At 35.9% G+C, this 26064-nt stretch overlaps 4 protein-coding genes across 12 annotated transcripts in view; 3 read left to right on the top strand and 1 right to left on the bottom strand.

The window, feature by feature from the left end:
* The window catches only part of LOC120778687 (neurocalcin homolog), a 59831-nt gene extending 55776 nt beyond the window's left edge, over nt 1-4055 (top strand). For 5 of the 8 annotated variants that reach the window (XM_040110629.1, XM_040110623.1, XM_040110627.1 and 2 more), the window contains exons 2-5: nt 779-873; nt 3260-3378; nt 3469-3681; nt 3781-4055. In XM_040110629.1, coding sequence (XP_039966563.1) covers nt 804-873; nt 3260-3378; nt 3469-3681; nt 3781-3975 — 597 coding nt within the window. In that variant the 5' untranslated portion in view covers nt 779-803 and the 3' untranslated portion in view covers nt 3976-4055. Of the gene's footprint in view, nt 1-594; nt 681-778; nt 874-3259; nt 3379-3468; nt 3682-3780 lie in introns of all 8 variants that reach the window. The other 3 variants (XM_040110624.1, XM_040110625.1, XM_040110631.1) reach the window with 3 other exon arrangements.
* Nucleotides 1-16157, top strand: part of LOC120778689 (flightin) — a 71787-nt gene extending 55630 nt beyond the window's left edge. Inside the window, exons 1-4 of one of the 2 annotated variants that reach the window (XM_040110635.1) lie at nt 13539-13629; nt 15224-15517; nt 15626-15781; nt 15873-16157. In XM_040110635.1, the coding sequence (XP_039966569.1) occupies nt 15267-15517; nt 15626-15781; nt 15873-16008 (543 nt within the window). In that variant the 5' untranslated portion in view covers nt 13539-13629; nt 15224-15266 and the 3' untranslated portion in view covers nt 16009-16157. Of the gene's footprint in view, nt 1-13538; nt 13630-15223; nt 15518-15625; nt 15782-15872 lie in introns of those variants that run through there. The other variant, XM_040110634.1, reaches the window with a different exon arrangement.
* Nucleotides 7899-11435, bottom strand: LOC120778686. Its single transcript, XM_040110622.1, has 2 exons — nt 8466-11435; nt 7899-8402 (listed from the first exon to the last, which is right to left on the bottom strand). Exons 1-2 carry the CDS (start codon nt 9222-9224, stop codon nt 8235-8237), a joined length of 927 nt encoding a protein of 308 aa, XP_039966556.1. The 5' UTR covers nt 9225-11435; the 3' UTR covers nt 7899-8234.
* An 8916-nt stretch (nt 16158-25073) lies between the features above and the next one.
* Nucleotides 25074-25427, top strand: LOC120778383. The gene has a single exon (XM_040110169.1). It carries the CDS (start codon nt 25074-25076, stop codon nt 25425-25427), a length of 354 nt encoding a protein of 117 aa, XP_039966103.1.
* Nucleotides 25428-26064: the final 637 nt, after the last annotated feature.

The raw sequence follows: 26064 nt of genomic DNA, 5'->3' as shown, positions 1-26064 counted from the left end.
GTACAATTTAATCTTAATTCCGTTGTTTTTTTGGAAAACGATTTTTCGGACGGTTGAGTGCACTTTAGGAAACAGAAATAACTAAGTAAACAAAAATAAAAACACAAAATTAATTTGTTTCACAAATTCCGCACAAGTCATTGTGTTTGTTTCGTATGTGACTGCGGAAAAATAGCTATTTTTAACGCAAAAACAAAACTTGACTACTTGATTAGACCCATAGTGGATATGGGTGTTCCTACATGTGTTGAAAATTATATTTGAACTAAAACTGAAATACTTATATATTTGTGTAGGTATGTAGTTATTTGGCTGTGTAAGCTGTGTAAGCTTAGCTTCGAATAAGCGCTATTTTTTATTTTATACATTTCTTCTTTCGGAGAGTTCAAAAACATTTATAAATAAATATTTTAATCCAAAAATTATGAATTCATATAATGTTTTAATAACTATAAAAAATCCTTTGAAATTATGGTACTAAAAAGCTAACATTAATTTGTGTCAATATACATTTGAGAACTTTTCAATATGAGAACTAACAACAAAAATGCATCGTTTAATAATATTTTGGAACTTTTCGTATATCCTTTCAAGCAACAGCTCAAGCTCGCTAATAATATCTGTATTGTTCGAACTCTTAGCGCACACGATCAAAATAAAATGCAAATGCAACATAAACGGTAACAAAGTTTAAGTTTTGAGTTTTTATTTTAACATTTTTAAATTATTTGTGGTTTACTTTAAATGTTTGTAATTAATGCATTTTTATATTTTACAGTGAAATCAAAGCATGAGTAATCAAAATGGGAAAGCAAAACAGTAAATTGAAACCAGAAGTCTTAGAAGACCTCAAACAAAACACAGAATTCACAGGTAACGAATTTAAAGTTATATAAAATACATATATAATGACTAGTAAAATGTAAGGGTGATGTGCTGAAACGATACTTTTGACTGCTGATTGATTCTCGGCAACGATTTAATAAGCAATAATTACTCGTTATCAGGATTTGTTTTAATAACAATGAAACGTTCATAGAATACATGGTTACAACAACCTTGATGTGATTAAACCATATTTACTGTGGGACGAATGTGAAGAACGAAAAAAAACATTGTTTATGTTACTGTTGTATGTATATGTTCATTAAATAATAATAATAAATAATGTCAAAATACAAACAAACTTTGTCAGCGCACTCTAGTTAATTAGCTTCTTCCAACTGTTTTTGAACAAGAATTTTGGATATTAAAATGATTTGTCCATTTATACTTTTAAATATTTTTTTTCACATTGGATCATCACTTCTTTTTTTTTCCAGTTGGCTTCGCCAACCTCCTGCTTTATAGTGTTTATAATAAAAAACTTGGTTAAATCTTCATCTTTGGGAGAGCTAGAGAAATACAGTACATAGAAAAAGTAAGTTATCAAAGCAACAAGCGTTTTTTTTTAAATGTTATCAGCTTTTTCGCTTTATCGAATATCAACTTTTCTGTATATGTTCCTAAAGTACCGTAATTAAATTACACAAGTGATGCTTTGCAAAGTTTGGATGGCATTCTATAAATTAGAAAAAATTATTACTATAATAATAATAATTATTTATTTTCTAAATTTTGAAATTGAATAGGTAAGTAGAGCTTTGATTTTTTTAATTTCGAAATATTATTTGCCAAAAAATTTATTATAAATCATGTTGCAATATGGAAGGTTATGACTCTCTACAGAAAGATAATGAAGTCATTAGGAAGAGACAAGGGGGCAAAAATTTAAACGAGAGTTGATAAATTTTTTTTTTAGATATTTCCAATTCTGAATCAAATCAGTTCCAAAAACTCGCGTTCAGCTTATAAAATTGGTAAGAAGGATACCAAAAAATTGCGTCAAGCCAATATTTACGGCCGCTTTGCAAGAAAGTTACCCAATCTAAATGAGGCAAACAAAAAAACGAGAACGACGACATGAAGAGCACATTTAAAACCTCAAAACTTTTGGCACAAAGTGCTTTGGACTGATGAATGGATTATTAGACTTTGTTATTCCCATGACATGGTTTACGTTTGGCCCTCACCCAAAGAAAAACAGTCGATACAAATGCATTTTACCCACAGTTAAGTCGGTGGAAAATGGCTTAACAGTTTTGGGGATGCTTCTCAGCGAATGGCCCCGGTAATATTGTAGCCCTGGAAGGATAAATTACTGATGCAGTATATTTAAATATTTTAAATGAGCACGCCATTCCCGAGAGTCAATGACTAATAAGGCTGGATTACCTTCTTTAACAGAAATCATAACAGAATATCTATAAAATGAAAAGCCCTCACTTGTCACCAATTAAAAGTACTTACGCAATCCTAAAGTAGCGATTAGTTGAAGAGAAACCCCAAAACTCGAGTGGTTTGAAGGATTACAAAAAGGATTGGACAAATTTTCCTCAAAATGACTCAATGCAACAACAATTGTGACAACTAATAATTCGAAATTATTGTACATTGTGGATGTTAAACAATTTGATAACAATTTTTTTCTACATGAAATTTCTGTTTATGATTATGTTTTCCTTTTATAAAAGCAATGAGCTTCTTGTTTTAAAAATACTTTAATTTGATACATTGATATATGGTCTGAATAAAAAATATATATGGTTTCGAAAAATATAAATTTTAAATTTTGTTCTCATTGCTGTTTCATATTTCACTTTGATAACTTACTTTTTTTCTATATATTTGAACCTAACAATATACATATATGTATATGTATATGCAAATATGAAGCAAAATAAATAATAATAATAAGAATTGCACTAAATCGCAAAAGTAGAAGCAGAGAAAAACATATTCTTTGATATGTACATATGTAGGTTTTTCTTTCACATTTTAAGACAAGAACAATATCATAAAAGTACCCTTATCCATATTAGTTTATTTCGATTTTTATATGGCAAAATTGTCAAAAATTAATTTTTTTTTATATTACTCACGAGATTTCAAAGAAATCTTAATAAAAAGTTTTCCATACAAGGACTTGAGTTTGATCGGTCAGTTATATGCTATAATGCTGCGATCTCAACAATTTATCAAATTTCGTGAAATAAAAAAGTTTTTATGTCGATATCTCAAGAATTGAAGGACTAGTTCGCGTATATGTAGACAGACAGACAGACGGACATGTTTAGATCGATTCAGCTCGTACGCTGCTTATTTATGCATATATATTATATTTTTAAAATACATAAGTATGTATCTATTTTCTTTACAGATGCAGAAATTCAAGAATGGTATAAAGGATTTTTAAAAGATTGTCCTAGTGGGCATCTCTCTGTTGAGGAATTCAAAAAAATATATGGGAACTTTTTTCCGTACGGCGACGCAAGTAAAGTAAGCATAAATCTCATTCTAAAATGCACGTGTTATAAACTTACTATATTGTAGAATATTTCAATAAAATTGTTGTAATTTTATTTCCAGTTTGCTGAGCACGTATTCCGCACGTTCGATGCCAATGGAGATGGCACGATTGATTTTAGAGAGTTTCTATGCGCGCTGAGCGTAACATCACGCGGCAAGTTAGAACAAAAGTTAAAATGGGCGTTCTCGATGTATGATCTAGATGGAAATGGTTACATTTCCCGACAAGAAATGCTGGAAATCGTCACGGTTGGTGCATATTTGATGAAAGATGTGAATTTCTAATACAATTATATTGCTCTTTACTCCTTTTTGCTATCGATGTAGTAATATTTACTTATAAATTTCATTCATTATTTTTTAATTTTGCAGGCAATTTATAAAATGGTTGGTTCAGTTATGAAAATGCCGGAAGACGAGAGTACGCCAGAGAAACGAACGGATAAAATATTTAGACAGATGGATCGAAATAAAGACGGCAAATTAAGCCTCGAAGAGTTCATTGAAGGCGCGAAGAGCGATCCGTCAATCGTTCGCTTATTACAATGTGATCCTCAAACACATTAACTTTTATATATATAAAAAGTTATAACAAGCAATAAACAATTAATCTCAAATACATGCAAAATAATAAAGTTATAAAACAATTAAACACCTTTTGGAAATGGTTTTGGAATGAAGGTTGGTTAAAGTGGTGGAATTATTTGAATTGAAAATTGGTTGGTGTTGTTGTTGTGGCGGCAGAATTCAGCCGAGTTGGCAGTCATTGGCCTTATATAATATCTCGTTCCGGTTACGTAGACCCGACTGTCATGGGAACGGAATTGAAAATTGGTAAATGTAATCGTCTTAAAACTGCTTAGAAGTCCTCTATCCGAGATATATCTGTGCTAGATACTTGAACGAACTTTTCGATCAATTGTGTTGAGTGAAAGGCGAATTAGTTTCCTCGACGTTCTCACAGAATTTGTATCGGTTTTGGGTGTCACGGAAACCAATTTTATCGGTTTTGCTGTCAGAAACAAAGCAAGAAGATACTATTCGCACACAGATTTGAAATGTAAGTTTCTTAAATTCATGTTATTTTATTAACATTTTTTTAAAGCGAATTTCTAGGGTTTATAGTTATATATTTAAACATCATCCGAACATTTTTTGGATACGAATTCTTTCATATTCTGCCTTAGGGAAGCAATTGTCCAATGCATTTGTCGGACAGCGGGCAGGATGCAGGTAGCAATTTCTATCGGAAACAAAAAATTCAAAATTTTTTAACAACTTTGTTCAAGTTAAACTACGAAAATTTAAAAAAAAAGTGTTAAATTCTAAAAAATTTTAAAATTTGAATAAACAAGTGGTTTTTGACCAAAAAAATGTTCAAACTTAACTTTTCTTAGCTTTTTTTGTTTAAATATAAGATAATTTAATGCCAAAGATAATAAACTTTGCCCCAATTCCATACGTTTAGTTTTTTCAATCCTGTCCGCCAATTAAGAAAAATCGTAAGAATGAAAACCGAAAAATCGAGCGTCCAAGTTTTCGCTTTCTGCCCAAGCGCTCATAAACATACATATGTATATATGTACATATCTACCAGTGCTCGTTCACTATTTCCCTTCTAGCTTCGACAATATTTCAAATTCCCATATACATATAACATTGTGGGTATATTCTTAGATAATTTTTAAAGAGATTTAAGCAAAAAAAAAATTCCTCCCTTAAAGTAGATTTACAAAACGTATTAAACGTAACTTAACACCCAAATGCGTCTATATTCATTCGATAAATGTTGTCTCTTAAAATCTTTCTTTAATTCGGAACTCAATAAAAACTTCAATAAGATTGCTTCCAAATGTAATCATTTGCAAGTTTTGTCACATTAAAAAACAGCTGATTCAAATATTGGTTTTGCGTATGTTCGAAAAGACGAAAATCCAATCAGTTTCTGTGACACCATTGAAAATCAGAATTGGTTTGCAATTCTGACAGCTAAGCAATTCTGTCTTGGATTCTACAACACCCCTGATAGTTTTATTTGAAACTTATGATAAGAAAAGCTAAATTATGTATAATCGGTGTTATATAAATTATTAATTTTGTTTGTCAAGAGAGAATGACTCAGTCCTGCAATACAAGAGAGACCTTCTTGCAATTAGCCACCCTCTAATCGTGATAACGGCTATTATGTCATCCTTGTAGGTTTTTTAACAGAACCTTGCGGTTTATGTGTTAAGGTTGAAAATTTTGTCGGATGCCAAATGTCATAATTATGTGGAGGAAGGCGAGGTGAAAACATTTTGTAACTTTCGCTTCGACTATTTGTTTATTTTTTTTTTTTTGCTGACTAAAGCTGAAACATCTTGCATGTTATTTATTGGGTGAACTTAATATATTCGATAATTGACTTTCAGAGCTCAAGGCGCTTCATACATGATCCTATATATGTATGTAGTATATTTACACATATAAACATATAACTAAATATATGTATGTACACAAATATACATACATATATTGTCACAATGTTGTACTTGCGCAGTACCTGAATGAAGACACCTGAATACTGTAATTTTTCGTGTTATACATTATGAATAGCTAGAAAGAACTAAAAATTAAGTTAAGGGAAATTATTAACACGAAACAAACATTTTATGAACAAATTTGCTTTTTATCTCCAAGCGAGGCGCGCCGTTGCAAAGTTATTTGGATTACAAGTGTGACAAAATATTTGTCCATACAGCCAATCCAATAGCTATCCCCCATTTGTGTAATATTATTTATTATTTGTTTTAGTATACAGAAATTTCAATATCAGTCAATTGCTCAGTACCTGTTGTTTACAATGTTTTGGAGTTGGAGTATATTAAATATCTTTATCTTTTAGTACGGTGAAGTGAGGCATTGAAGAATAAATAAATACACGAGCTGTATGTTAGTGACTTTTTCCTAAGAGCCACCGTTTCTGTGATATAATGAAATAAAACCGTCGTCATAATATGCGCACATTTCCACTGCTATGCGAGTAGTTTCTCGTAAGGTAGTGTGCTTAGCGCGCTTTTTTATACTCTTGCAACCAGTTGCTACAGAGTATTATAGTTTTATTCACCTAACGGTTGTACGTATCACCTAAAACTAATCGAGATAGATATAGTGTTATATATGATCAGGATGACGAGGAAAGTTGAAATCCGGTTGACTGTCTGTCTTTCCGTCCGTTTAAGCTGTAACTTGAGTAAAAATTGAGGTATCTTGATGAAATCGGACCACTGCCACGCTCACAAATCGCCATTAACCGAAAACCTATAAAGTGCCATAACTAAGCACCTAATAAAAAAATTGTTCAAATCCAACCTAGGCCCCAGGTACCGAATATGTGGACCCCAGTACCTATAGTTGAGTTTTGACTGAAAATGTCGACCAACTGGAATTGAGGGATAATCCTACTATTATAATGGTATGTCTGTATGCCAAAAATGGGTTGAATCGGACCAATACTTCCCTTAGCCCCCATATACTTAATATAAAGAATTCCGGGTAACTTTGTACTGCATATATAGCCTAATATGCGGGTTATCCCAATTAAAATAAGAGGGTGTGTCTTATTCATAAGAGTGTATCCTTGTGCATAAAATATGTAGATAGATTTGAGCGAAAACTTGGCCAAGCCCCTAAATAACTAATATAAGGATTTTAGAACATCCGGCTAACTTTCTCTATATGATTGGTTTTACACCTTAAAGTATTTCCCTGGTTTTTATGTTTGCAAGTTGCAAGAGTATAAAATATTTGGTTGCACCACAACTTAGCTCTTCCTTACTTGTTTAAATTTTGAAACATTGTATCTCAGAAAAGGTAGCTCTTAGGATAAAAGTATTTATTAGCAATATTTTTGTAGATAATTTTATTTTATAACTTCTGTTTCGTTTTTTTTTTTTTAACTTTGACCTCGACCGTTATTTTTTCACATATCGGAACGATGAGTTTTAGTTATTTTGAACATTTTCGCTAACTTTCAGCTTGTCGTAAATTTATGTGTCCTCAAATGAATATTTTTACAGGATTATAAAAAAACATGTTTCTTTATATTTTATTTATTTGTAAACGCTTCTATGGAGAAATTCACAAAAGTTGTTTTTCGAAAACAGTTATCCTTTAAATATTTTGTCAATAGATGTCGTTGCAGTCGTATATCTTTAACGTAACAGCCTTATTACTCCAATGGTATCCAAAGACTCTTATATGAAATACAATAACACTTCGAAACTTTTACTTTGGAAAATTAACATTTTTTATTTATATCGTCACCTGAAATGCAAAATAACGTATCATCAAAAAATTCGAAATTGAGTGCCTTATTGAATATGATTCACTACATCAAATTGCATTCATAATATTACATTTGTCCAACATTTTCAGGTTCTGCCCTCGGATATAAACCAGTTTTAACCAATATTAAAATTTTTTTTCACTCATGTTCCATTTTATTTCGTGTTTCATTCATGCCACTGTAAATTTTCGAAAATGTTGTTACGTTATTTTGCATTTTAGATGACGATATATAAAATGTGTTAGCGTCAGAATTTGCTAGAATAATGTTCTGGTAGCGCAAGAAACTCGGCTATAATCGCTTAAGCGGTTTCTACGCCAATTAAGAAGAAGAAGCGCAAGAATTGCTAGAATAATAATTTTTCAGGTACATAAGACTCGTAACTGCAATTCAACTCAACAGCTGTAATTGTGCTGTGGTGGAATTTGCTGCAGGCGGATTTGCCACATATACTCTTCCCTCAGTGATTTTCGTAGAATGCGAGGGGAACGAAACAGTCTTATCTCTCCTGGAATAAGTACGAACAGGCTTGTCCATGATTCCAGCTGCTGGCTGAAATTGACTGGTAGTTCCTCAACTCCGGGCTACTGAGTGTTTTCAGTGCCTTCTTTGGCGATGTATGTTGGCTTGTGCTTGTCGACGGCGACAATCTTCTCTCTTCCATCGACTTTAATTTTAAAAATAGGGTGGTTCTTAAGGTCGCTAGGCTTTAATTTTCTAATATGCTCACGAAATTTCTCGACGAAAATCTGTGGGTCCGGTGACATGCCCTATGAAACCAAAAATTCTCCCGGAACACGTAAACCTGTGCCAAATACAGGTCAGCAGGTGAGGCGTCAAGGTCTTCTTTATAGCACGTGCGAAGACCTAGGGGCACTGTTGGAAGAACTTCCTCCGGCCAAGGAGAAACAGTGTTGTACATTAGGGCTGCCTTGAGCGTTCTGTGCCACCTTTCTACCAGTTCATTTGATTGCGGATGATATGGCGTTGTTCTTATGAGATGGGCACCAATCAGCCGTATCAAAGCCGTGAAGAGCGCAGACTCAAACTGGGTTCCTTGATCTGTGGTGATGGTTAGCGGTGTGCCAAACTGAGTAATCCAGTTCGAATAGAAAGCAGTGCAAACAACGTCAGCCGTCATGTCCTTCAGAGGAACAGCAACGGGCCATCTGGAAAATTTATCTAAATTTGAAGTGTTTTCATCAATTGATAGACGTGGGAATTTCAAAGTCGTGTTGTTGTTGTTGCGAATAAGCTGCTGGAGTTCTTCATCCTCTTGTTGCTCATGCTGAATTCTTTCGGCGCTCAAAACGGTCGGCATGCTAATGGCACTAATCCTGGATAGGGCGTCAGCCACCACGTTCTCTTCACCTTTGATGTAAACGATCTCCGTGGTGAACTGGGAGATGTAATCGAGCTGGTTTAGCTGTCGTGGAGAAGCTCTACTGGATCTCTGGGCGAAAGCGTAGATTAGAGGCTTGTGATCCATTTTAATGATAAAGTGGCGTGGCGTGTCGGAAAAATCTAATGGCTGCAAATACTGCTAACAGCTCTCTTACGTACATGCTGTCATATCTGTGGGGCTGAGCTTCCTGGAGAAAAATTCAATTGGCTTCCAGATGCTATCCTCGAACTGCTCTAACGATTTACCTATGGCTGAGTTGTGAGAGAGAGAGAGGCGGTAGATAAAAAGAATGTTGTTCTAGTTGCTGCTGCAACACTCTTTTTACAGTCTACTACGGCTTTTTTTATCCTCTGGTGATCAAGGCACTTTGCGTTTGTCGTTTTTCTTGGCATTTTTTTAGAAAGGAATTCAATGGTGTCTGTACAGTGTACATAGTTGTGAAGCATCGCCAACCCCCAGCTTCTTGGGTACCTTGCGGATGGGATTGGCCCAGTTGCTGCTAGAAGGTCGAATCACCCCAAGCTGTAGTAACAGGTTGATGTCATATTTTGCTGCTTTTAATGTGGTGAGCTACGTTAGACATGCTGAAACGATTTAGTAAGTCGATATACCTGTTATCGGTATGGGTGTTGAAAAGGGCTTTCTGGTCCACTGTCGAAATACCATATTCCGTGGTTTCAGCAAGTTCTCCCGTCGTAGTGAGTGATGTTAACGGGTCGATGAGTCGATGTTTTTTTAGGTCTATCAGAAAAGGTTGAGGGTGACTAGTTGGTGACCGTATGTATTGATGCTAGTTGAGTTTTCTGCGTAAAGTTTAAATTCCGAAGGCAGTAGTTTTTGCTTGACAAAAGCTCGTGGTACTTCAGAGAACACTGAGCCAGGGTTAACGAGGAATCTCTGGTGTGACGATCTGTCAGGTACATGCAGGCGATACTCCTTGTTGGATGGAACATGATGACTGCTGTCGCCAACCGTCTTGACTGATGACGATAGCCTCGCTAATTTCCCTCGTTGGTAGCAGGCTTGTGCAGGGTTGAAGACATCGGTGGGGTCTCTCCCCGAATTTGCTGAGATAGAAACAAAGATCTGATGTTCCTGGAGCTCGAGATCGTCATCGTGGACGTCTCTCGCTGCTTTTGACGAGTTTGTTGGACAACTCGGAGAATGCGGCTGTCAGAGTCTCTATGGCTTGCTCTGGGTTGCTGAGTCTGTGCTCGACAGAGAACCTGGTGTCGTAACTGTGATGTGGCTGAGAATGAAAACCACTGTTTGTGACGGCCTGGACATGAGTTGGTAAAGCCTGGATGCTAGTTAACATAACCTGAGAACTGGTGTGGTTTTCCATGGCACCGTCTGCAGCTTCGGCGGGCTGGTCAAGCGTGCTGTTATTCTGGATGGCTTTGAGGATTTTGCATACGAATTCAGACAGCAGCGCCAACCACTTACTGCGAAGAAGCTCTTCTGATGCTCTGTTGCTAACCAGAATCATCATCTCCCTGAGAAGCTGGCTAGCCTTCCGATTCCCGAGTTCAAGCTCTGTCAACATCGGTGAAACGTTTTATGAGATTGGTTTTTAAATAGATGTACTTATCTTGAGCTGGCGTTGCGCCGATGATGTCTGACACCTCCTTGAGTACTTCTGGCTTCAAAGCGCCGGACAACTGGTGGTACATACTATTGTCGTTCCTGATGTTTCGCGACCCCAGCTGTGCTTGTGTGTGTGTGGAGTCTGAGTTGTGTGACTGTCATAATTTGTGCATCGTTATTAGACTGGACGTTGCGATACGAATAGTGATTGTTAAATTTGCCTTGTACCGCATTGAAATTAATGTTTGCACGAGATGGTCTGTTGTCTGTAACAGGAATGCCAGTTGCTGTGTCGCTGAAAAGCATGTTCTGAGCGTCTCCGAATAATAAAGAATTCTGTAGAAGCAGGTCATCTCGCTGCTGTTGCTGCGTCTCTGCTATCCTTTGGTCTTGTTGATCTTGCTTATGGCGAACAGGTGAACGATCGAGAGTCATTTTCGTTGTACTTATAATAACATGTGAATACTATTGGGATTAGTTTGACGCAATCAGAAATCACGTCGGGGTCACCAATTTTAGCGTTAAAAGCCTTATTACTTCAATGGTATCCAATGACTCTTATATGAAATACAATAACACTTCCAAACTTTTACTTTGAAAAATTAACGTTCTTTATTTATATATGTATATAAAATGCGTGTGGTAGCGTCAGAAGTTGCTAGAATAATAGCGGGATTCTGTAACCAGTCTCTAGTCTCTATTTGAGACATTTTGAGGCAAAGTCTCAATTTGAGACTAGTTACTATTCACTAAACAGTCTCTAGCGTTAGTCTCAAAATATTGAGACCTGGTAGTTAGCAGGTCACAAAACTAAAAAGAACTCTTGTCTGCCATTTTGAATATACTGAATAGAGATCATCATAGATATTAATCGATTGTCGTTTCTTTATATTTTGTAAGCAAATCAAACACGAAAAGGTTACAAAAAAATCAATTTTACATAAAATTCGTAAATATTATGAAACAAAGTAAACATATATTTATATTTTTCTTTGATAATTATGTTTTTTGACTATGTTATAGAAAATTTAATATTTGTTATCGACATATTTATTTTCATTCAAGTGTAAAAACATCTCTGAACAATGAAAAGTAATGGATTTTGTGACTGTCACTTACAGAATAGCAATATCATCTCAAGTCTCAAAAATTGTCTCTAACTTAAAATCTCAAATTTAGAGACTTGAGACTGTCTCAAGTTACAGAATCGCACGGTAAAGTTCTGGTAGCGTCAGAAGTTGCTATAATAATAACTGTTCAGCTAAAAAGCTGTAATTGTAATTGTTCAGTGGCATAAGTCTCGTAACAACATTTCAGCTCAACAGCTGTAATTGTGCTGTGCTGGAATTTGCTGCAGGCGGAGTTGCCACAAATCTCCATTGCTACCAATCACATTGTCATACCATATGGTGTTGGAAAGATGAGATTTTAAGCTTCATTTAACCAAAAAAATAATTAAATTCGGGGAAATAGAAAAGTTACAGCTGTTCAAAAATGAGTAAAAATAATGAAGAATTTCGCTATATTTTGAAACCTTTGTATAAAAAGAAAAGAATGCCATGCAAGCCACCAATGAAATTTGAGAAGTTTACGGAGACGATGCTGTATCAGTTCGTGTAGCACAATACTGGGTCGCTCGCTTCCGTTCTGCAAATTTCGATTTATGTATACTGATGAAAGTACTTATGTCTCTAGCGGAAAAATGGCAAAAAGTGGTTGACCAAAATGGTACATATGTATTTGTTTATTATTATAAATACAAAAAAAATATGTTACATTTTGATTAGAAATGCGAAAAGACTTTTTCGACTACCAATATATTGTGAAATTGCAATTTTCTAATCATATGGACTTCTTTTTTTTCGTTTTTTACCTTTGATCGACCATTATTTTTTCACATATCGGAACGATGAGTTTTAGTTACTTTTAATCATATTTTGAATATTTTCGCTAACTTTGAGCTTGTCGTAAATTTATGGATCCTAAAATGCATATTTTACAGGATTATAAAAAAAAATTGTTTACTTTATATTTTATTTATTTGTAAACGCTTCTATGGAGTCTTTATTGATGTATGTTTTAATGATGTAAAATTGTAATAATTAATAAATAATTAGCTTCCTTAAAATTGTAAATATAATTAATGTTGAGAAACTGAGCCATGAAGATTTAAAAATACACAAGAAAGGTTGGATATTATCTGCTTTCCATAAAATGTTGGTAAATGCTTATCATCTGACATAAATCAAGTTAAACTGCATAGTAAACGTTTCTTTTTTTGCAAAATTTTTCATTGGTAGTGGAAGATCTGCTTCATTTTAAAACACTCTGATCTGTCAAACCTCCATCGTACTACCATGAATCTCTTTATAACAAAATGATGAAAAAGTATAACCCACTGCATAGCATACAACTTACATGTGTATACATAAATAAACACATAAAAAATCATACACTGTTCAGTAAAAGTATGCACATATGCTTAATTGCAACTAGTACTTCAATGGGGTTTTGCCATTTTCAACTAAAACCTACATATTCTTTGGATATACATATGTACATATTTTATGTTCGCCGCCAGCAACTAATGCAATGCGCTCTGTGTAACAATATTACGTTTAAAAGTTTAATATTATCGGGTACTTGCCAAGCGTAATTAATCAATGTACATTGCAATGCACTAATTTAAATACGTGTATTTGCCTTTAAATCTAAAAGTGTCTTTCGCATAGGTATTAATTGGCGTAGTTGTTGTCTACTTAACGCTGATTGGCTAATCATTGCAAATAAAATGCGATAAAACCTTCGCCTCAGTAATTGGTTAGGCTTCCAATTTCTAAATTAACTTTCTCGATTGCAGTGTTTTTTGTATACCTCTTCAATCAACATCAACCTCTTGAAGGTATCAATTAGTAGTTGATCACTTTAAAGCGATTAGAAAACTCAATTGTGCATTTGTAGAGGATTCGCACGCATGATAATAACAATATATATATATAATATAATACATTATATATAAAATAATATTTCTATGCAAAGTTTATCAAAATAGTATTGCTTATTATTAAAAACTGCTCTTTCGAAATTATTTTTAACTAATATATTAAAAAAAAATTAGTTATTTTTTAATTATTTTGGGTTTATTGTGCAACATCAAGCATATTTTAAGGTTATTATTTCAGTTGTATTATCAGTTGAAATCTGTTTGTGAGCTGCAAGTGGTCCGAACGAATGAAATGTGATAAGTTCTTGCCATATTAGATGCAAACAAGTTGCATAATTGCAGCAGACAGTGTTGCAGTGTTGTGCGAGGCGCCAACAAAACGCAAAAAGCCAATTGTAATGAATATAAATGTAATTCAAAAAATTCTGACGTGAACTTTGTTAATTTCGTTAAACCTATTGACATTGAAGCTATCAATAGGCAAATAAGGCGCTTTTTGTATTTACTTAGCTTCTGTGGAGATTACATAACTTTAATTGATAATAATAAATAACTTCAAAAGTAATAATAAATAAATTAGTGAGAAGTTTTTAAAAATAAATTGTTTCAATTTCAATACTTGTAATATATATATTTTTGTCCTTTAATTCAATGACAATTATTTACAAATAAAATTGAACACCTTATTAATAGTAGAGTATCTGAATTAAATAGTTAGTGGAGTTAAATTTTATATAACAAGTTTTTTTTTTAGTTATTACATTTTGAACAAAATCTGATAGTTAAAGAAAATAAATATTTCAGATATAAACCAAGATATACTGAAGAAAATTGAAAGTAAAAATTGCTTATTGCTAACTATAATGAGTGGAAACTATGAGGGGTGCCTGTCGCTCTTTTTATAAATCGTACACATTAAAAAAATTAAGAAACCATTTACCCCTAAACATTGTTTAATACATTCTCATATCGCTTAAGTAAAATACAAATCTGAATAAAATTAAATCGATATTGTGTTAATAGAGCATCTTCATTGCACATAATTACCTACTTAATTCAGACAAAAATACATGTATTCATATTATATTTTAAATTTGAAATAATACTTTTTATCTTTATGATATCGTCACTTCTAACATTTTGGTTGTAGTATTCTGACTTTGGTGTACCTCTTCATCGGACAATTTATCACTTTCCACACAGTGTAACGTTCATATGTGTTGCGCTTCTTTTTTATATAATATAATAATTAAATAGTATATATTCATATGTATATATATATATATAGGGGTAAAGAAGGTAATCCCACTAAGGTTTAAAATTTATTCATTCAATATTTGGCATTATAGTTAGCGTTCATAAAAGAAAAGGATAAAAACGACTATTAGTTAGCGCAGTCAAAGCAGTTTCATTTACTAGATATTTTATTTCTGTTGTTAGACTTAAGTCAGCGCCGTTTACTTAGAAAATAATAAAAATAAAGTTCGAAAAACCAACCAATTGCATTTTTAGCCAAACTTTTCACTACTGAATCTTAAAATAATTCGAGTAGTTGCTTCCTCTTTTCTTAACTATCTTTCAAGTAAACTCGTATAATGGCTGATGAGGAGGATCCATGGGGTTTCGATGAGGGTGATAGTGAGCCAGCCGCTGCCCCTGCTCCTGCCGCTGCCGCTGCCCCTGCCGCAGATGCAGGTGCTGCCCCTGCCGCGGGTGGTGGTGAGAGCGCCCCAACAGGCGGCGAAACTGAAGCAGCTGCCGCCGAAGAAGAATTGGCACCGCCACCACCGCCGCCAGAAGACGATGGGTACCGAAAGCCCGTGCAACTATATCGTCACTGGGTGAGGTAAGTTGAACAAGTATTAACATTTGTTTTTATGAATTTTGTTGTGCTGCTTTAAATTTGCATTTCGTACTTCGACATGCAAACATTTATTTACCATTTATTTTTCAGACCACAATTCTTGCAGTATAAATACATGTACAACTACAGAACAAACTACTATGATGACGTAATTGATTACTTGGATAAGAAGCAGGTTGGCGTTTCAAGGGAAATACCGCGCGCACAAACTTGGGCTGAACGCGTGCTCAGAACAAGCAACGCTAGGTAAGAGATTGAAATCAGCTAACTAGTGTAGACAGCTGTTAGACGTAGTTATTTTCAATATATTTTTTGGCTTTTTTTGCCTCATCAACAGTGGACGCGACCTTGACTCATACACATGTTCAAGCAAAAGGGATAAGCATCTTGTTCAAACTCTGGCTGCCTCGATTCGTACTCATAATTATCACACCAAAGCTTATATTAACCAAAAATATGCAAATGTTCTATAAATAAATACAATACCTATCTATAAATATGAATACCAACTAAAAAGTTAGTTAAAATTGTAGTACAATTTAATTATAAGGAGATGATTACCTAATTACGTTCTAATAAACAATAAAGTGGGAGCTTGTCGCTATAATACTCTTTTGATAAACGATATATTTTTATTTCACACCATTACATTTATACAAGGTAATAACGAATGTAAATCTGGCACTACAAACTGATTGAAACTCGAGCTCTCATCTAACATGAGGGCAACGGCAATACATCTTCATCTACTTATGTAAATTCCTTTACCTTAGAAAATAACGTACGCCAAATTCCGTGAAGATAACTTGTTAAATAAGAAAGTTTTACAAGGTCTTGATTTTGATCGGTTAGTTTGAAAGCAAATATGCTATAAGAGTAAGATATCTGCGAAAAAATGAACAGCTTCTTGGGGAGAAAAGGGTAAGGGCCAAATTTCAGATCGATATCTCAAAAACTTAACTTAGTAGTTAGCGTATATATAGACGTAGTGACGGGCAGACAGACGGACATGGCTAAATCGGTTCAGCTTATACCTAATAAATATTTTAATCGTTCACCTTCAGTGCTCAAAACTTACCCCGTAGTTAACATTTCAAGTATAGAGGCATAAAAAATCGTTGGAAATTATATTTTTTCGGTAGACTGAAATTATACAATTTAGAATTCCGAAAAATAAAATATTATGCGTATTAACTATCTCATGTCAGTAATCCAATATCCAAATATGCGTATATATTAGGGTAATTACATATGTTAGTCTTCGTATCAGAGCAACTATGACACGAAATTGTCATAAGAAAATTTTTGCACATCAAGAGCAATAACGAAATGCCTCTTTGTCGTAATACTAAGCATCAGGAGGGCGCGCAATGAACCACAACAACTCATGATCAGATATCGCATCAATCCTTGTCAGCAAATGTCGTTGATCGTCTGTTCAAAATACGGCAATGGATTAAAGCACTTAACAAAAATTTCAATAATGCTCCCGCAAGAGAATGGCTTTGCGTTGACAAACAAAATTGCTCAACGAAATTAATAATTTTTATAATGCTTTGCGGCTTCAAATTATTCTTGACGAGCAATGATTTAGACTTTTGTTACCATTTTGAAATTTACTCGGGGAACGAAGACTATCCACTTCAAAATGAACCGAACTTTCGTCAATAACTGTATTTTTTCGAATATAAAAAGTACATGGACGGTGTGGATTTTATGGATTCATCATTAGATTCTGCAAATGGACCAGCCGATAAATATTTCATTTGTTTGACTATTTCTTTGCCCCTCTATAAACGTCTTTACTCTGTAACAGCGAAAACAAACCTTAACATGAACTTCCACGAATTTATTTCCGAAATTGCCGAAGTCTTGATCAAAAGTGAAAAGGTTAGAAATTAGTGGACATTTTCCAAAGTTTATAAATGATAGAAAATCAAGATGCAAACATCCTAATTGCTCATCACGTATGCAATTTATTGCATAAAGTGTGGTATATCTCTTTGTTTATCTGCATAGCAAAATTATTGTCTGGATTTCCATACCACCTCATTTTATTCTTCATTTTACTAATAACTTAATACAAATTTCAATAATATATGGATTTTTGTAAAAATATTGTGTAGTCGAAAAAGTCTTTTCGTACTTCTAATCAAACTTAAACTTAATTTTTTATATTTATACTAATAAATAAATAAACAAATATGTACTTTTGGTCGACCACTTTATTCCATCAGGCTAACTTTCATCAGTGCAAACTGAAATTTCCTGAATGGGAGCGAGCGAACCATTGTTGTGCTACACGAAGTGATACAGCATCGTCTCCATAAACTTCACAAATTTCATTGGTGGCTTGCGTGACATTCTTCCCTTTTTAATACAAAAAATTTAAAATATAGCCAATTTTCATTATTTTGATTCATCTTTGAAGAGCAAAATCTTGGAACAAATGTTATTTGTAACCGACAATTACAATACATATCAAAATTTTGAATGAGTCGTAGTTATCAGGCTTTTAAGGGTTAATGTTACAAAATTAACTGAACCTATAATATTGAACATACTTCAGTATAATGCCAAAAATATGTGAAATTATATTCTACTATCCGAACAATCAAAAAGCTTGATGCAAACTCCCATGCTTGATTACACCCGAACATAGCGCTTCCTTATTTGTTTTTGTAAAAGTGTATGTATTATGCTCGGCTTGCACTCCTGCTCTCTGAGAGCACTAGTCAACAACTCGGTATAAGGAAACTGTGGGACGGCATTTCAAATTCCTTACGTACAGCTGCAACCGAAACCATTGGTTTTCGGAAAGAGCAAAAGAACAGCTGGTACGACGAGGAGTGCCGTGTCGCAGCGGAGAGAAAACAGGCTGCCTACCTCGCAACGTTACGATCGACCACTACACGTGGGGGATGGGATAGATACCGAGAGTTGAAGAGGGAAGCGAGACGCATTTGCAGACAGAAAAAGAAAGAGGCCGAAATGCGTGAGTACGAAGAGCTTGATAAGCTGGCCGACAGGGGTAATGCTCGAAAATTCTACGAAAAAATGCGGCGGCTTACAGAAGGTTTCAAGACCGGAGCATACTCTTGTAGAACCCCCAAAGGTGATCTAGTCACTGATGCCCAGAACATACTTAAATTATGGAGGAAACACTTCTCCAGCCTGCTGAATGGCAGTGAACGCACAACGCCAGGAGAAGGCGAACCCGATTCCCTAATCGATGACAATGAAGCAGACGTTCCATTGCCCGACCATGAAGAAGTTCGAATAGCAATTGCCCGCCTCAAGAACAACAAAGCGGCAGGGGCCGACGGATTGCCGGCCGAGCTATTCAAACACGGCGGCGAAGAACTGATAAGGAGCATGCATGAGCTTCTTTGTAAAATATGGCATGCCCAACGATTGGAATTTAAGTGTGCTATGCCCAATCCATAAGAAAGGAGACCCCACAATCTGCGCCAACTACCGTGGGATTAGCCTCCTCAACATCGCATATAAGGTTCTATCGAGCGTATTGTGTGAAAGATTAAAGCCCACCGTCAACAAACTGATTGGACCTTATCAGTGTAGCTTCAGACCTGGAAAATCAACAACCGACCAGATATTCACCATGCGCCAAATCTTGGAAAAGACCCGTGAAAGGAGAATCGACACACACCACCTCTTCGTCTATTTCAAAGCTGCTTTCGACAGCACGAAAAGGAGCTGCCTTTATGCCGCGATGTCTGAATTTGGTATCCCCGCAAAACTAATACGGCTGTGTAAGCTGACGTTGGGCAACACGAAAAGCTCCGTCAGGATCGGGAAGGTTTCAGACAAGGCGACTCCCTATCGTGCGATTTCTTCAACCTGCTTCTAGAGAAAATAGTTCGAGCTGCAGAACTAAACAGAGAAGGTACCATCTTCTATAAGAGTGTACAGCTGTGGCGTATGCCGACGATATTGATATCATCGGCCTCAACACCCGCGCCGTTAGTTCTGCTTTCTCCAGGCTGGACAAGGAAGCACAGAAAATGGGTCTGGTAGTGAACGAGGGCAAAACGAAATATCTCCTGTCATCAAACAAACAGTCGTCGCACTCGCGACTTGGCTCTCACGTCACTGTTGACAACTGCCAATGTGTTTTACGTTGGTATCTGCCTACGAAGGCTCAAATCCACGGCGCTATCTATTGCTAGTAGCACATAGATCAAATTAATGCGTTGATCAGCGCCCCAAAGTGTAAGTGCATGCACAACACTACACTCTGGAAGAAACCAAGGTATGAGTGCCGCCCTACACACATACACTTTGGTTCCATTCGGTTCGGTGGAAAACCAAAGGAAACACCCTAGCCACCTTGGTCGGGCTCGAGGCCCATCTAAAACCTCTGCCGTACTCTGGGTCCGGCACCCGGCCGCAGTGCGACTTCACATTGGACTATTGCCCTTCCTGCATTTAGGTTTAAACCACAGCCACCACGAATCTCCCCAAAGGGCCAAGACCCAATGAGCAGATTGGAGCGAACTCCAAGGGCAAACTGCTCCCCGTGGTACCATGTTTTGGTCTTTGGTGTGACCTGTAGCTCGCGCTACTGCCAGTCGAGCCCCTAAGAACTCCGAGGAGCTCTTAAGAACCGTCAAATCCATTAAGTGTTTGTTATATAATCGCAAACCCATTTAAAGAATATGATAGCATCTCAATATACATAGCACTTTTCTGACATCTCTGACCATGCCGACATTCAATAAACCAGACATGTGAATGTCAAACATAGTGCATTTGGATTTTAGTCGCCTCCTACGACAGGCATGCCTTACCGCGGGGATATTCATATCTCCCTCCCCGCAGGGAGCGTCACTGTTGACAGTCATAACTTTGAAGTTGTAGATAGTTTCGTATATTTGGGAACCAGCATAAACACCACCAACAATGACAGCCTGAAAATCTAACGCAGGATAACTCTTGCCAACAGGTGCTACTCGGACTGAGTAGGCAATTGAAAAGTAAAGTCCTCTCTCGACGAACAAAAGCCAAACTCTCTAAGTCGCTAATAATTCCCGTCCTGCTATATGGTGCAGAGGCTTGGACGAGGACATCAACTGATGAGTCGACGTTGATAGTTTTCGATAGAAAAGTTCTGCGAAAGATTCATGGTCTTTTCCGCATTGGCCACGGCGAATATACGAAGACATTGACATAGTTCAGCGAATTAAAAGACAGCGGCTACGCTGGATAGATCATGTTGTTCGGATGGACGAAAAGACTCCAGCTCTGAAAGTATTCGTTAAGCTCATTACGAAATGACTGATTGGTAAATTCGCAATAGCAATGCAAAGATTCTCGATAACAATCAACGATTCATTGTACATGGCATGACTTAATGATAACGTTGTACCTTGTACGTTATCGATAGAAAATGTCATCAGTCATTGCATAATTGTAAATATCCCACAACATTTGCGCTCGGGCCGAGAAGCATGTGGTAAGTACTGTAACAAATAGAAGACGAATTTGTGCTCCTGTGTAGTTTAATGCTGCTTCAGCAAGCATACTGTCTCATTGGTTTTCGTCTTTTAGTAAGCCTAGCGCAAGGCATGCATCTTTATACGTTGGATACTGTTGTTCATCTACCTTGCGTATAACTTGAAATGACAATGGTCCGGTGACATTAACCAACAGCAGTCGCAGATAAAAACACTCTGCCTGCCTTGGATTGATTGTATATATACGACCCAAAGTATTTGATTTAAATAACCCGGGGCACGCATCAAAAGGTGTCCCTTTCTGCCGGGCATACATTTTTTCGATTGAGCCCGATTGCACAGCTCAAAAAATTTGGTGAGCGCGGTTTTTGGTCGATTTATAGCACGAGCAAGCGCTGTTTCGTCCATGAAATATACGCGCTGGTCGTTTTCAAGATGGGCAGCTAAATGGATAACTGCTGGATCCCGTTCCTGATTAGTATTCATTTAGATTAGTATTTTCCATTTTAAATACAGCCATACCACTTTCTTTATTAACATATTTGTAAATATAAGTATTTGATACTTTTCATCGAACTGCATGACTCAACATTAATATGAGCATTGAATGTTTTGCTCAGCAAAGGTGAATATGGTACCACCAATTGATCAGTAGACGGATCTCGAATCTCTGCAGAAATTAAATCGATGTCTTTACAGGGTCTCGAAGAGTAACCAATTAAAAAAGCCCTAAATTCGGTTTGGAAAATTATTTTTATTTATTTTAAAGTACAAAATGTGTGAAAATAATCATAAATTCAGGACCAATTCACTTTTGCTCGATATGACCACCTTTTGCCTTAACTATGGCCTTGAGACGGTCAAAAAATGAATCGCAAGCTGCCCGTATTTTGGCCCACACACGGACAATGGCTTTCTTCAGCATCTCGAGACTGGTGTATTTTTTACTTCGGACCTTGCTCTCCAAAATGGCCAAGAGAGAATAATCCATTGGATTCGCATCTGGTGAATTCGAGAGCCATTGTGTGGTCGTAATGAAGTTCGGAACGTTGTTTTTCAGCTATTCTTGGTTCACTCGCGCTTTGTGAGACGGTCTTGAGTCTTGTTGAAACGTCCATGGTTTGCGACGGAAATGTTTGTTTACCCACGGCTTCAAAGCAGCCTCCAGAACACTTTCCCGATAAAACCATTATTTGTGGCGGGTGCTGCCTCCTGGTGGCCAACTGATGACTTAGATTCTCGTATGAACGGTCGGTAAAGTAAACCCTATCATTTTGAGAGTTTACGAATTGGAAAATCTTTTTCGTCAGAAAACACAACTGCTTCGCTCTCTCAAGTCTTACTTGTTGCTGCTTCGGTGTGAGATCATGGGCCTTTTGGAACTTGTAAGGTTTGACCTTGAGCTCATTTTTCAATATGCGTCGGATGCTGCGGTCGGATATTTTCAGTTCTTTAGCCATTTGATTGATTTTTGACGACCACCTCCATAGCGTTTTTCGATGCTACCAATATCATTGTAACGAGTGATGGTGCGATAAACAAAAACTTTATTCACATAAAGGTGTTTGAGCTCACGAACAATTACTGGCTGTGATTTTCCAGCTAGATATAAAGCGTTATTACGTTTGAATTCCATTACTGATCACTTTTTTGCGTTCACTTTTGGCAAAACGCTTTTGTACAATCCGAAATTCAGCAAATTTATAAACAGCTGATTCCAGTGCGACAGCTGCGCGAACGCTCTGAAGTTGGTTACACTTCGAGTGCCGAATCCTGTAGCACGTATTTTGTCGGCGTTCCACGTTTTTGCCACTCAAGTGAATACATCCAACAACGTGTGGGGCCAAATACATGCAATTTTGTAATAAACACACGTGCAGTAATGTCACAACGATTGCGATATTGCATTTCGTCCTGGTTGTTCAAATATCATTGAACATGCTTATTTATATGCAAAGCCGAAATTATACTAAATCTAAATATCTATTTATATATTAATACATACATAAATAAACCCATAAATATACATGCATATATATGCATCACATATACATATGTACAGACATACATGAGGCACGTATGCATTTAAATGTAATACGCATGTACTCAAGATATGTTATATAAACATATTTACTTAGGTTTGGGCAATTGATTACAAATGCACTTGTGCACTTGAAAACAGCCCAAACCATAAAACATAAATTGTATGACCACACACGCACACATGTATGGCATTGTATGGTTGAAAACAATCCCATGTGGTGTGCTGTAACATACATACACATACATATATTTAATTAGATAAGATAGTTTTAAAAATTTGTATATAAGCAAAGAAAAATTAACAATAAAATCAGAATGAAATATTTCTCACTCAATGAAGGTCATTTTATTTCCCCCCACCAGAGGTAAGGAATAAATAATCTTTTTTGAGTTTTAACATTTTTGGTCCTTCGAGCCGGATGAAGAGTCAAAAAGTTCTGTATTTAAAAAACAGGCAACATACAAAAAAGCCCTGTTTAAAATATAGGCAACATAAAAAAATAATTGTAAGACGGGTGTATATTCCCGCATATTAGAACCTTTATTTACATTTTTTGGTCCTATCGAGCCTAAAGCAAAAAAAAGAGCTTAGCCAAATTTAAAAAAGCCCTGTTATTAATACAAATACAGGCAAATTAAATTGTAAGACGGGTGTATATTCCCGCATATTGACAACATAAAAATAATAATTGTAAGACGGGTGTATATTCCCGCATTAAAACCGATCGCATAAGCCGTTTTAGCAGAGACTAAACGCAGTGATCTAACTGCTATCCAAGAAATGTTCAGCGGCTGTGAGTCGAGGCACAGCAAGGTCAACTAGGCGTCCAAATCAAATACCTCCAACGATTTCTTTGGAGAAAAACAAGCAGCAACATGACAAATAAATACAAGTCACATACATTTGATTTGGATCTTGGAATGTTCATATTCAAGAGGAAAATTCAACTCCTCAGAGAAGTAATGGAAGATCTCCACCAAATCACTACAATAATGCCCGGTTTCACAGTCCATACTTAAGTTGTGCCTAAATAAAATCGTAGCTAAGTATTGTTGCAAACTGAGTGGTCGTTTGCGTTTCACAGTCAATGCTCAATTTCTATAAAATTTTATTATGATATATGGCAACGATATGGGCAACATATGCTTTACCAATGTCATTCATAAAAATATGTTTGAAATATTTAAATTATAACAGACAATACATAAATTTGCGAGGAAAATTATATCAAAAATTGATGAAAACAACAAAAGAACCCCAAATTTCATCACTAGCGAGTCGGAGCACCTATGGGAACTGAAGGAAAAGAATAAGCTGTTATTGAGTGCAAACGAACGGACACTTGCCCTACGCTACGAAAGATGTCGCTGAAAATTCAAAGCAAATTCAAAACAAAAATCAGCTGTTATTTAAGCACTGCTTAAGTCTCCCCTTTTCAGTACTTAAGCATTACATAAGTATGAACTGTAAAACAATATTTTCCTGTTTTATCTTAAGTACAACATAAGTATGGACTGTGAAACCGGGCCTAAAAAGTGATCATATTAAACATTTGAAAATTGTGTTTCTTCAAATGCACAATTTTCACACAAATTATTTTTCAAAAATTTTTCCGGAAGTTGAAAATTTATATTTTGAAATAACGGCGGAGTATTTCCAAAATCTCAAACATTGTATAGCGAGATTACAAAAAGGAGAGCCCGAAATTAGTTATATTTCTCTTCAGCGTGATGTCCTGTTTGAAGATTTTGCAATAGAAGAAGAACCTGAAATCTTTTACCGTTTTGACTCGGATTTAAAATGTACAAAAGTTCCAATCTTTTATCTACCTTGTATATATCTGTCTTCTGCTGAGGAAGAAACAGCAGAAGTAATAGAGGAAGACAAAAACATATATGAAGTTGAAGTTGAAGAAGAATCACTTGAAGAACTTCATAAAGCTTCAAAAACTGAGGAAAAACCAACCAAATTGGTAACTTGTCATCTATCTCTTCCGGCAGGCTCACATTTTGGAAAAATGTGTGAAAGTGAAGTCCACGTTAAATCGTTTGAAGACGAAACTGAAGTAGCTGATCATATTTTGGAAGATGATGCTAAAACACAGAAGGAAGATCTTACTACTTCACTAAAATACATAAACGAAAAATGCACCGATTCAGAAGGTGATAATACCGGCAGGAATTCAGCGCAAAAGAGTACAAAAACGGTTGCAGCTTTGAAGGACACAAGAACATCCAAGGGTGGATCCAGCAGCAGTAAGGACGAACGCCAATGCAGCAAGCGTGATGACGATAAATCAAAGAGAAAAGATGAGAAGTCCGGCGACAAAAAGGATAAAGACATTAGTGAACAAAAATCATCTTCAAACTAGACTTCGCTGAAGGATGACAAAGTGAATACATCTACAAAATTGTCGTCCACAGGAAAGCAGACAAAACCTTCACGTAATCTTTTGGTATCGGGGTTATCTTCATTATCGAGAGCCAGTGATCTGAAAACTATATTTTCTAAATATGGCAAAGTTATCGGAGCCAAGGTGGTCACCAACTCCCGAACTCCGGGTACAAGTTTTTATGGCTACGCAACAATGTCATCATCGTCGGATACCAGTCGAAGTGTCGCCAAAAGACGCGTGGATACAACAAAAAAAGATGAAGACAAGAAGATATGAGACGCAACTACTAAGACGAGAGAAGACAAACAAACTATTGATACAAAAAAGGACGATGTATCAAAAAAACCTGAAGTGGAGAAGGATAAGCAGCGCGATAAAGAAATCCTTTTCCAGGACCATAATAAAAAAGACGTAAGTAAAACTATCGAAATAGCCGAAATAGATCCAGTTGGAAAAGCGGATGTAGTAACAACCATTTGGGAGTTACTAATACCATGGCAGCGTTAAAGCAAACGGACTAACTAAAAACCAAACGTCGATTACAATCTGCGGCTGGAAGTCACTTTTGTTGTCCGGCAGAATGTTCAAAATTGAACATGTTTATTTTCTTAAA

Source organism: Bactrocera tryoni, chromosome 5, assembly GCF_016617805.1.
Source record: "Bactrocera tryoni isolate S06 chromosome 5, CSIRO_BtryS06_freeze2, whole genome shotgun sequence".
Classification (NCBI taxonomy): domain Eukaryota; kingdom Metazoa; phylum Arthropoda; class Insecta; order Diptera; family Tephritidae; genus Bactrocera; species Bactrocera tryoni.
The sequence above is the reverse complement of the archived record's forward strand: the minus strand, read 5'-3'. Positions and strand labels throughout refer to the sequence as shown.

What these genes read in the sequence shown, in the direction of transcription:
- LOC120778686 (XM_040110622.1), bottom strand. Translation starts at nt 9,224, where the DNA reads ATGGATCACAAGCCTCTAATCTACGCTTTCGCCCAGAGATCCAGTAGA. An exon ending in GATTTTCGTCGAGAAATTTC is followed by an intron (nt 8,403 to 8,465) that starts GTGAGCATATTA and finishes TTAAAATTAAAG; the next exon opens with TCGATGGAAGAGAGAAGATT.
- LOC120778383 (XM_040110169.1), top strand. Translation starts at nt 25,074, where the DNA reads ATGTGTGAAAGTGAAGTCCACGTTAAATCGTTTGAAGACGAAACTGAA.